At 38.2% G+C, this 12,766-nt stretch overlaps 1 protein-coding gene across 5 annotated transcripts in view; it reads left to right on the top strand.

Moving 5' to 3' along the window:
• The window catches only part of RAD18 (RAD18 E3 ubiquitin protein ligase), a 114,624-nt gene that overhangs the window by 17,596 nt on the left and 84,262 nt on the right, over positions 1–12,766 (top strand). For 3 of the 5 annotated variants that reach the window (XM_060110948.1, XM_060110947.1, XM_060110946.1), the window contains exons 3-5: positions 4,198–4,259; positions 5,440–5,510; positions 6,247–6,408. In XM_060110948.1, coding sequence (XP_059966931.1) covers positions 4,198–4,259; positions 5,440–5,510; positions 6,247–6,408 — 295 coding nt within the window. The remainder of the gene's footprint in view (positions 1–4,197; positions 4,260–5,439; positions 5,511–6,246; positions 6,409–12,766) is intronic. The other 2 variants (XM_060110951.1, XM_060110950.1) reach the window with 1 other exon arrangement.

Here is a 12,766-nt window from a genome sequence, read left to right as displayed (position 1 = left end):
AGGGCTTGATCCACTTTGGACTAGTGTCTGGTTCTCCATGTTTAGAAAGAAAACACGTATAAGATTATGCAGAAGAGAAAGCAGTAGCCTCATTTTACATACTCTGATACAAGTGATCCTATTAATTAAGTACATATTGGTATTACATAGATATATATAATAAGTACATCTTATAAGCAAATTATAAATATTTTAAATAATTAGTTAGAAATATGTTAAAACCTCGGGCTCTGGTACGTGCCTTTGCCACCTGTTAATTCCATGATCTTGGGCAAGTTGGTTAAGCTGTATGCTGCATTTTCCTTCTTGTAAAATGGGACTAATAGTACCGACCTCAGGGTTGCTGTATGGATTGAAAGTGTTAATACAGCTAGCATGCTTAAAACAGAGTGCACAGTAAGTACACAATGTTATGTTAAATCGAATGAAATTGCCAATATTTGTCCTTTTTTGACTTACCAAAAGTTTCATATGGTTCAACCTAGTAAAAAAACATATTAATTAAAAAAAATAATTGTTCAATCAGAATCACATATTATGGATGTGATTTACTGATGAAAATCCATTGAATCGGTATGACGGGGGATAGAGCCTGGCAACTAAACTAAAGCCAACAATAATCTCCCCAGGTGACTCAGATGAGCAGCCAGGTTTGGGAATTCTTGACTTACAGTATCACTCAGGAGACTTTATATACTGTGGAGAGAATAACATTGATAGTCAAGAGAATGAGTCTAGAGAGGAATTTTGCCTCAGGATGAATCATATTTCAGGTCTCATCCGCATCTGATTTAGGTGATGTTTAGATGAGAGTTTGGACTTCAGACTTTAGAGTTGATGTTGGGATGAATTATGACTTTTGGGATTGGTGGGATGGGGAGAATGTGTTTTGCATGTGAGAAGGACATGGATTTGGGGGGTAAGTGGTGAAATGCTATGGACTGAAGTGTCCCTCCCCGCCCCCCCAGAATTCATAAGCCCTCAGCCCCAGTTTGATGGTATTTGGAGGTGGTGCCTTTGGGAGATGCCCCTGATAGTGGGATTAGTGCCCTTATAAGAAGAGATGTAGAAAAATAAAAAAAATAGAAGAGCTGTAGAAAGCTTGTTCTTTCTTCTCTGGCCATAACAGGTCACAGTGAGTAGGCAGCTGTTTATAAGCCAGGAAGAGAGTCCTCACCACAAACCTATGATACTGGCACCTTGATCTTGAACTTCTAGCTTCCAGAACTGTGAGAAAAGAAATTTCTGTTGTTTAAGCAACCAGTCTGTGGTATTTTTTACGGCAGGCAGAGCTAAGACACCTAATTCCTCCCTCCAGTCCTTTGTATCACTGCTATCATTCATTTTACTTACACATAAGCATATGTGTATTTACATAAGCATAAATAATCTAATTTGCTGCTATTATTATTTTGAACAAACTATTGTCTGTTACATCAATTAAGAATAAGAAAAAAAGGTTTTAATTTTACCTGTACTTATTCCTTCTGGAATTGCTCTTCTTTTCTATATGTGGATCCAAGTGTCTGGCTTGTATTATTTTTCTTTTCTCTGAAGAACTTCTTTTTTTAACATTTCTGCCAATGTCAGTCTACTGGGAGCACATTTCCTTAATTATTGTTTGTCTGAGAAAGTCTTTTATTTCTCTTTCACTTTTGAGGGATCATTTTGCAGAATATAAAATTCTAGGTTGGTGGGTTTTTTTCTCTCCTGCTTGCATGGTTTCTGAGAAATCAGATTTAATTCTTATCTTTGCTCATCTGTAAGTAAGGTATTTTTTCCCCTCTGGCTTTTTCCAAGAGTTTTTCTTTATTTTTGATTTTCCAAAGTTTAAATGTGATATACCAAGTTGTGGGTTTTTTGGCATTTTTCCTGCTTGGTGTTCTTTTAGCTGCTTGGATCTGTGGTTTGGTGTCTGGCAATCTGAGGGAAATTCTCAGTCATTAATGCTTCAAATATTTCTTGCTTTCTTTCTCTTTTTCTTCTGTTTCTGGTATTGTTATTACGTGTATGTTACACCTTTTATAGTTGTCCTGCTACAAAATGTTCTTGAATATTGTTCTGTGGGGTTTTTTTTTTCCCCAGTCTTTTTTCTTTTTGCTTTACAGTTTTGGAAGATTTTATTGAGATATCCTCAAGTGCACTGATTTTTTTCCCCTTAGCTGTGTCCTGTCTACTAATGAGCGCATGAAAGACATTCTTCATTTCTTCTACAGTTTCTCATCTCTAGCATTTCTTTTTTTGATTCTTCCTTAGAATTTTCACCTCTCTGTATACATTACCCATTTCTTCTTGTATGTTGTCTACTTTGTCCAGTAGAGCCCTTAGCATCTTAATCATAGTTGTTTTAAGTTTCTGGTCGATAATTCCAACATTCCTGCCATATCTAACTATGCTAATGATGCCTGCAGTTTCTTCAAACTGTGTTTTTTGCCTTTTAGTATGCCTTATAATTTTTTCCTAATAGTGGGACATGATGTACTGGGTAAAAGCAAGTGTAGTAAATAGGCCTGTAGTAATGTGTCATGAGATTGGGGGTGTCATGAGATTGGGGGGAGCTGGGTAGCATTCTATATTCCTACAATTAGGTCTGTCTCTTAGTGAGCCTGTGGCCTGGACTGTGAACTTCACAAGTGGTTCTCAATTTTTTACCCCCTTAGGTGGGACAGGATGGCTAGAGGTAGCTGGAGTTGGTTATTTCCCATCCCCCAGGTTAGCTGGGCTCTGGTAATAGCCCAATGGAATAGGCTCCAGTAAAACTGTTTCTCTTGAAGTTAGGCCTTGTTAAGAAGAACAGAGTGCTTTCGTGTATTTCAAAATGATTTACTTTTCTTCCTCTCCCTGCAGAAGAACTAGGGAATTGTTTTCTGATAGTCACTGTGAGAACCTGGTAGAACCCTTGGAGCAAAAGCTCACATAACTGTCACGCCTCCCCTCCCCAATGTCTGGGTCCCCACTGAGTTTTTAACTCTCAGACTTGTCCACACTGAGCCTCCAGCAATTTGTCAGTTACGGTTCAGATTTTCCTACGCCAACAGTGGTTCCAGCAGAACCTCTTTCTCTGGTTCCCATGGAAGTTTCTGCTCTGGTAAGTTGTATTTCTTTGTATCCATCCTGTCTGTCTCTTCAGTTTTGGAGGCAGCAGTTTGCCTCATATGGTCACTTCTCTGAGGGATCTAAGGAGAATTATTGATTTTTTAGTTTGTTCAGCGTTGTACGTGTTATTAGTTGGCGTGATGACTTCCAAGCTCCTTACATGCCAAACTGGGAGTCCTCGTTTATTTGTCTTTGCTTCCCCAAAGAACTTCACTTGTTGCCCGATTTTTCTTTTTCATAATGTGTTTCACTGTTCCTGGGTGCTCTTACTGAGGCTGGCATGACTTGTTCACTTCCAGGATGTCTGTACCCGAAATCACACTGTCTCCTTCTCCTTAACTAAACTGAATCCTTTAATGAGGCCCCTTCACTAAGGTGAATTTGTGCCAATAGCAAATGGTACCAGTAAGGTACCATTGTATTAGTCACATTTTGGGAGATCATTGTATGCTGCCTTGGGTGTGAAGAATTAGTTCATGCCAGTTTCCACGTTAATTGTTAAGACGTAATACATTGTCCTTAATACACTGAATTGTACTGTAGTTGCCTCACGCTTTTTTAACTCCTTGAGGTCAAGAATCTTCCCTCTTTCCTTAATGCCTGCCACAAAGATATTTGTAAAGTGTGGGATGAAGGATATCATTTACAGAGTTAGGATGTAGAAATCCCTAATTTGATAATCCAGGTATATATTATTTCTTAACACATGTATAGATCTTATTTCAAAATTTATATTTTAGAATGTTAGGCAGTGGAGATATCTGACATGTTTATACAAATTCATCCTAGGTCTTAAGTGTATGTTTCCTTCATTTTACAGATGGAAGGTACAGAGAGTGATACATGTTGCTTATAGAGTTGTGTTATGCTAGGGACTCATAATTATTATTATTTGATATGTTTCCCTTTTCTAAAAATGCTATTTAATCATATTTGCAAATGTGTAGAGATAGAGTAGAGGTACTAGAATTTTGAGATGATACTGATATACCTTAGAGGATGGAAATATTCTAGGGTTTAAGTCAGGTTTTGTTAGAAGTCAGAATCCAATAGTCTTATACAGCTTAAGTAATTTATTATGTTGCATTTGTGTTTTTGCAGACTGTTCTCTTTGTATAAGAAAATTTCTGTCCTATAAAACACAATGTCCAACTTGCTGTGTGGTGAGTTTTTCTTTTCTTTTTTTTCTTTAAGGGGTGCAGATATTTCTGCTTCATGTATACACAAAAGCCCATGGGAAGATGTATAATTATTGAATTAAGCTATATCAAAGACAGTTTCAGAAAGGACTTATAAAATACATATATGGAGAACTGGGCTTTGTTCAACTTTTCATAAAGATTTCTGATAACCTAAATGTATTTTAGGAAGAAAAAACTAATTTTAAGATCAGGACATAGCACACTTTAAATCTTATGAACTGTGTTTTTATGGCTCCTCACTTTTTATAATTTCTCAACTTGGGTAGAAAATCTGATGGTAGGATCATTTATTTGCAAAGGATTGATGTTTAAGTATTTGTGCAGAAGGCAAAGATTCAGCTTAACGTGCCCCTTACCTCTTCCCCAAACCAGACCTTCAAGGAAAACACCAAGAAATTTGTTAAAGTTTCTGAAGCATTTTATGTAGTGGAAATAGGTGAAAAGGAATGTAAACAGGGAAGGTAAACATAAGTAGGAATAAAGAAAGAAGAAAAAGAGATAGTGAGGTCTGATAGAAAGGACGCTGGGGCTAATTAAAGGGTTTGGGTTCTAGTTTGGTGCCTCTGTTAGGTACATGGTGTCAGGATGTCCCTGAACTTGTTTGGCTCCCAAGTCTAAGCTCTTTACAGCCTGGGATGCTGCTGTCATCAGGATGGTATCATCACAGAGATAAAGTGTATGCCATTTGTGCTAGATAGCTACTGGGTTTATCGTTTTCCTCTTGCATTCTTGAACACCAATCTTGTTTTTAAAGTCTCTTTGAGCACCTAAGGCTCCCGTGTTATTACTTTAAAAGAGCATCTGTGTTCTGCTTTTCTAGGGACATTTTTGGGGAAGCTGAGTGCTGGCATTTTGAAGAAGGATTCTTGCTCATATTAGGTTTTATCTTAGTACAGAGTACATATGTTTTTACCAGATGCTCTGGAGAGTTTTTAATCAGACTTCCAGTCAGCAGGTAGTGATTCACTGTTTTAAAATTCTGTATTAGTATGAGATGAATGAACTTTATTCTCAGGTTTTCCTGGAAGACTTAGTGGGATGGGGAATCTCAGGAGGATGAGACACACGTTTTCAAAAACAAGATTATGACAAGTTAATTATTGTTTCTGACCTTTTTCTCTCTGTTGTTTTTCTTTTCTAGACAGTCACAGAGCCGGACCTGAAAAATAACCGCGTATTAGATGAACTGGTAAAAAGCTTGAATTTTGCACGGTATGATTTACTTTTGTGACTAATCCCTAACTGCTTTTGCCTTTTATATGTGTCCGCCCCTTTACTCTGTGCACTTTTCGGGATTAGGGAATGCAGGGCTGAATATTTGGGGGTAAAAGAAGGGATGCAACAACAGTCATTAATCACATACGGACAATCTAATCATAATAGGATTTTCTTCCTTTACCTAACAGAAAGTCTCCTGTTAAGGAAAACAAGAGTTAAAATGTAGATTTGGGCACTTACTTTTGAGTATTTCAGAAATACTTCAGCTTTATCTTTTATTTTCCCTGCCCCACCATTAGAATCAACCATTTCCCCAAGGAGCCCTGGTTCCTTTTATTGGAGAATGGCATTTAGAAATCAGGATCTGGAGCTAGGTATGCTCATTGTCACTGGGGTGTCATTGCTTCTAAACCCTCTCAGTGGACAGAGCTGGGTAGCATATGCATGTGTATGTGTACACGCATATATGTATAATGGTTTCTGTGTCATATATTAATCCATTAATTCTTAATCCAATTTGCTCAGCATGTGTAAAATGATATGTAACATGAAATGTGTAATTGCTGGTGCTTTATAAAGTGTAACTTTACTTCTTAACTGTCAGATGTATGATGGTGATAGTCAGTGCTCACCCAGAGGGATTTATTTTATTTATTTATTTTTTATTTATTTATTTTTTTGCGGTACGCGGGCCTCTCACTGTTGTGGCCTCTCCCGTTGCGGAACACAGGCTCCAGACACTCAGGCTCAGCAGCCATGGCTCACGGACCCAGCCGCTCCGCGGCATGTGGGATCTTCCTGGACCGGGGCACGAACCCGTGTCCCCTGCATCGGCAGGCGGACTCTCAACCACTGCACCACCAGGGAAGCCCACCCAGAGGGATTTAAAAAGGCATGTTTTATCAGACAATATCTTGAATTATTTTTAGTTTTAATCATGCAAGCCAAGCAGGAGTTTTTATTAGGAACATATTGTGTTTAGTTAATGGTTAGGTGCCCACATACTTAAGTACATGAATTCCAAGCTTGTTAGGACATTCTTGGAGGTTCATTACATTACTTCTAAAAATGTAAAGAGATTTCTTCCAGTAGAATTGCACATTGCATTGGTTTGCATACTAAAGATGATCAGATTTAGTACTCTGAACTCGCCTAGTAGGGCATTTTAGAAATCAGCTGGTTGGTTATTTCCCTAGGCAGAGTCATAAGAAGGTGGTATACTTTCCTAGATTAAGACACTCTGAGATTCTCTGGTGCTCATAATTAAAGTGATTGCTTTTCTTATTCTAAAGTCCTTCACCAGTTAGATATTTTTTTTTTTTTTTTTTTTTTTTTTTTTTTTTTTTTTTTTTTTTAATTAGTTTCTGCTTTATAACAAAGTGAATCAGTCATACATATACATCTGTTCCCACATCCCCTCCCTCATGCATCTCCCTCCCTCCCACCCTCCCTATCCCTCCCCTCCAGACAGTCACAAAGCACCGAGCTGATCTCCCTGTGCTCTGCGGCTGCTTCCCACTATCTTTCTAGCCTACGTTTGGTAGTGTATATATGTCCATGCCTCTCTTTCGCTTTGTCACAGCTTACCCTTCCCCCTCCCCATAACCTCAAGTCCATTCTCAAGTAGGTCTGTGTCTTTATTCCCGTTTTACCCCTAGGTTCTTCATGACATTTTTTTTCTTATATTCCATATATATGTGTTAGCATACGGTATTTGTCTTTCTCTTTCTGACTTACTTCACTCTGTATGACAGACTCTAGGTCTATCCACCTCATTACAAAAAGCTCAGTTTCGTTTCTTTTTATGGCTGAGTAATATTCCATTGTATATATGTGCCACATCTTCTTTATCCATTCATCCGATGATGGACACTTAGGTTGTTTCCAGCTCCGGGCTATTGTGAATAGAGCTGCAATGAACATTTTGGTACATGTCTCTTTTTGAATTATGGTTTTCTCTGGGTATATGCCTAGTAGTGGGATTGCTGGATCATATGGTAGTTCTATTTTTAGTTTTTTAAGGAACCTCCATACTGTTCTCCATAGTGGCTGTACCAATTCACATTCCCACCAGCAGTGCAAGAGTGTTCCCTTTTCTCCACACCCTCTCCAGCATTTATTGTTTCTAGATTTCTTGATGATGGCCATTCTGACTGGTGTGAGATGATATCTCATTGTAGTTTTGATTTGCATTTCTCTAATGATTAATGATGTTGAGCATTCTTTCATGTGTTTGTTGGCAGTCTGTATATCTTCTTTGGAGAAATGCCTATTTAAGTCTTCTGCCCATTTTTGGATTGGGTTGTTTGTTTTTTTGTTATTGAGCTGCATGAGCTGTTTATAAATTTTGGAGATTAATCCTTTGTCAGTTGCTTCATTTGCAAATATTTTCTCCCATTCTGAGGGTTGTCTTTTGGTCTTGTTTATGGTTTCCTTTGCTGTGCAAAAGCTTTGAAGTTTCATTAGGTCCCATGTGTTTATCTTTGTTTTTATTTCCATTTCTCTAGGAGGTGGGTCCAAAAGGATCTTGCTGTGATTTATGTCATAGAGTGTTCTACCTATGTTTTCCTCTAAGAGTTTGATAGTTTCTGGCCTTACATTTAAGTCTTTAATCCATTTTGAGCTTATTTTTGTGTATGGTGTTAGGGAATGATCTAATCTCATACTTTTACATGTCCCTGTCCAGTTTTCCCAGCACCACTTATTGAAGAGGCTGTCCTTTCTCCACTGTACAGTCCTGCCTCCTTTATCAAAGATAAGTTGGCCATATGTGCGTGGGTTTATCTCTGGGCTTTCTATCCTGATCCACTGATCTATCTTTCTGTTTTTATGCCAGTACCACACTGTCTTAATTACTGTAGCTTTGTAGTATAGTCTGAAGTCAGGGAGCCTGATTCCTCCAGCTCCTTTTTTCGTTCTCAAGATTGCTTTGGCTATTCGGGGTCTTTTGTTTTTCCAAACAAATTTTGAAATTTTTTGTTCTAGTTCTGTGAAAAATGCCAGTGGTAGTTTGATAGGGATTGCATTGAATCTGTAGATTGCTTTGGGTAGTAGAGTCATTTTCACAATATTGATTCTTCCAATCCAGGAGCATGGTATATCTCTCCATCTGTTTGTATCATCTTTAATTTCTTTCATCAGTGTCTTATAATTTTCTGCATACAGGTCTTTTGTCTCCTTAGGTAGGTTTATTCCTAGATATTTTATTCTTTTTGTTGCGATGGTAAATGGGAGTGTTTTCTTGATTTCATTTTCAGATTTTTCATCATTAGTGTACAGGAATGCCAGAGATTTCTGTACATTAATTTTGTAACCTGCTACTTTACCAAATTCATTGATTAGCTCTAGTAGTTTTTCGGTAGCATCTTTAGGATTCTCTATGTATAGTATCATGTCATCTGCAAACAATGACAGCTTTACTTCTTCTTTTCCGATTTGGATTCCTTTTATTTCCTTTTCTTCTCTGATTGCTGTGGCTAAAACTTCCAAAACTAGGTTGAATAAGAGTGGTGAGAGTGGGCAACCTTGTCTTGTTCCTGATCTTAGTGGAAATGGTTTCAGTTTTTCACCATTGAGGACAATGTTGGCTGTGGGTTTGTCATATATGGCCTTTATTATGTTGAGGAAAGTTCCCTCTATGCCTACTTTCTGCAGGGTTTTTATCATAAATGGGTGTTGAATTTTGTCGAAAGCTTTCTCTGCATCTATTGAGATGATCATATGGTTTTTCTCCTTCAACTTGTTAATATGGTGTATCACATTGATTGATTTGCGTATATTGAAGAATCCTTGCATTCCTGGAATAAACCCCACTTGATCATGGTGTATGATCCTTTTAATGTGCTGTTGGATTCTGTTTGCTAGTATTTTGTTGAGGATTTTTGCATCTATGTTCATCAGTGATATTGGCCTGTAGTTTTCTTTCTTTGTGACATCCTTGCCTGGTTTTGGTATCAAGGTGATGGTGGCCTCGTAGAATGAGTTTGGGAGTGTTCCTTCCTCTGAAATTGTTTGGAAGAGTTTGAGAAGGATGGGTGTTAGCTCTTCTCTAAATGTTTGATAGAATTCGCCTGTGAAGCCATCTGGTCCTGGGCTTTTGTTTGATGGAAGATTTTTAATCACAGTTTCAATTTCAGTGCTTGTGATTGGTCTATTCATATTTTCTATTTCTTCCTGAGTCAGTCTTGGCAGGTTGTGCATTTCTAAGAATTTGTCCATTTCTTCCAGGTTGTCCATTTTATTGGCATAGAGTTGCTTGTAGTAATCTCTCATGATCTTTTGTATTTCTGCAGTGTCAGTTGTTACTTCTCCTTTTTCATTTCTAATTCTATTGATTTGAGTCTTCTCCCTTCTTTTCTTGATGAGTCTGGCTAATGGTTTGTCAATTTTGTTTATCTTCTCAAAGAACCAGCTTTTAGTTTGGTTGATCTTTGCTATCGTTTCCTTCATTTCTTTTTCATTTATTTCTGATCTGATCTTTATGATTTCTTTCCTTCTGCTAGCTTTGGGGGTTTTATGTTCTTCTTTCTCTAATTGCTTTAGGTGCAGGGTCAGGTTGTTTACTCGAAATGTTTCCTGTTTCTTAAGGTGGGATTGTATTGCTATAAACTTCCCCCTTAGAACTGCTTTTGCTGCATCCCATAGGTTTTGGGTTGTCGTGTCTCCATTGTCATTTGTTTCTAGGTATTTTTTAATTTCCTCTCTGATTTCTTCAGTGATCACTTCGTTATTGAGTAGTGTATTGTTTAGCCTCCATGTGTTTGTATTTTTTACAGATCTTTTCCTGTAATTGATGTCTAGTCTCATAGCATTGTGGTCGGAAAAGATACTTGATACAATTTCAATTTTCTTAAATTTACCAAGGCTTGATTTGTGACCCAAGATATGATCTATCCTGGAGAATGTTCCATGAGCACTTGAGAAAAATGTGTATTCTGTTGTTTTTGGATGAAATGTCCTATAAATATCAACTAAGTCCATCTTGTTTAATGTATCATTTAAAGCTTGTGTTTCCTTATTTATTTTCATTTTGGACGATCTGTCCATTGGTGAAAGTGGGGTGTTAAAGTCCCCTACTATGATTGTGTTACTGTCGATTTCCCCTTTTATGGCTGTTAGTATTTGCCTTATGTATTGAGGTGCTCCTATGTTGGGTGCATAAATATTTACAATTGTTATATCTTCTTCTTGGATCGATCCCTTGATCATTATGTAGTGTCCTTCTTTGTCTCTTCTAATAGTCTTTATTTTAAAGTCTATTTTGTCTGATATAAGAATTGCTACTCCAGCTTTCTTTTGATTTCCATTTGCATGGAATATCTTTTTCCATCCCCTTACTTTCAATCTGTATGTGTCTCTAGGTCTGAAGTGGGTCTCTTGTAGACAGCATATATATGGGTCTTGTTTTTGTATCCATTCAGCCACTCTGTGTCTTTTGGTGGGAGCATTTAGTCCATTTACATTTAAGGTAATTATTGATATGTATGTTCCTATTCCCATTTCCTTAATTGCTTTGGGTTCGTTATTGTAGGTATATTCCTTCTGTTGTGTTTCTTGCCTAGAGAAGTTCCTTTAGCATTTGTTGTAAAGCTGGTTTGGTGGTGCTGAACTCTCTCAGCTTTTGCTTGTCTGTAAAGGTTTTAATTTCTCCATCAAATCTGAATGAGATCCTTGCTGGGTAGAGTAATCTTGGCTGCAGGTTTCTCTCCTTCATCACTTTAATTATGTCCTGCCACTCCCTTCTGGCTTGTAGAGTTTCTGCTGAGAGATCAGCTGTTAACCTGATGGGGATTCCCTTGTGTGTTATTTGTTGTTTTTCCCTTGCTGCTTTTAATATGATTTCTTTGTGTTTAATTTTTGACAGTTTGATTAATATGTGTCTTGGTGTATTTCTCCTTGGATTTATTCTGTATGGGACTCTCTGTGCCTCCTGGACTTGATTAACTATTTCCTTTCCCATATTGGGGAAGTTTTCAACTATAATCTCTTCAAATATTTTCTCAGTCCCTTTCTTTTTCTCTTCTTCTTCTGGAACCCCTATAATTCTAATGTTGGTGCGTTTAATGTTGTCCCAGAGGTCTCTGAGACTGTCCTCTGTTCTTTTCATTCTTTTTTCTTTATTTTGCTCTGCATCAGTTATTTCCACTATTTTATCTTCCACCTCACTTATCCGTTCTTCTGCCTCAGTTATTCTGCTATTGATCCCATCTAGAGTATTTTTTATTTCATGTATTGTGTTTTTAATCGATGCCTGATTCATCTTTAGTTCTTCTAGGTCCTTGTTAACTGTTTCTTGCATTTTGTCTATTCTATTTCCAAGATTTTGGATCATCTTTACCATCATTATTCTGAATTCTTTTTCAGGTAGACTGCCTATTACCTCTTCATTTGTTAGGTCTGGTAGGTTTTTATCTTGCTCCTTCACCTGCTGTGTGTTTTTCTGTCTTCTCATTTTGTTTATGTTACTGTGTTTGGGGTCTCCTTTTTGCAGGCTGCAGATTCGTAGTTCCCGTTGTTTTTCGTGTCTGACCCCAGTGGCTAAGGTTGTTTCAGTAGGTTGTATAGGCTTCCTGGTGGGGGGGAGTAATGCCTGTGTTCTGGTGGTTGAGGCTCGATCTTGTCTTTCTGGTGGACAGGTCCACGTCTGGTGGTGTGTTTTGGGGTGCCTATGGCCTTATTATGTTTTTAGGTAGCTTCTCTGCTAATGGGTGGGGTTGTGTTCCTGCCTTGCTAGTTGCTTGGCATAGGGTGACCAGCACTGTAGCTTGCTGGTCGTTGACTGAAGCTGGGTGCTGGTGTTGGGATGGAGATCTCTGGGAGATTTTCGCTGCTTGATATTATGTGGAGCTGGGAGGTCTCTTGTGGACCCGTGTCCTGAAGTTGGCTCTCCCACTTCAGAGGCACAGCACTGGCTCCTGGCTGCAGCACCAAGAGCCTTTCATCCACCCAGCTCAGAATAACAGGGAGAAAAAGCAGAAAGAAAGAATTAGTAGAAGAAAGAAAGAGAGAGGGAAAGAAAGGAAGAAGGGAAGAAAGGAAGGAAGGAAGGAAGAAAGAAAGAAAGGAGGGAGGGAGTGAGGAAGGATGGAAAGAAAGAAGGAAAGAAAGGAGGGAGGGAGGGGGCAATGAAAGCAAAAGGAAGAGTGAATGGAAGAAGGGAGGAGGGAGGGAGGAAGGAAAGAAAGAAAGAAAGACAGGAGGGAGGGAGGGAGGAAGGAAAGAAAAAGAAAGTGGAAAGAAGAAGGGTGGGA

The sequence above is a fragment of the Mesoplodon densirostris genome, chromosome 10 (assembly GCF_025265405.1).
Source record: "Mesoplodon densirostris isolate mMesDen1 chromosome 10, mMesDen1 primary haplotype, whole genome shotgun sequence".
Taxonomy (NCBI): Eukaryota; Metazoa; Chordata; class Mammalia; order Artiodactyla; family Ziphiidae; genus Mesoplodon; species Mesoplodon densirostris.
This window is presented reverse-complemented; position numbering and strand designations above follow the sequence as displayed.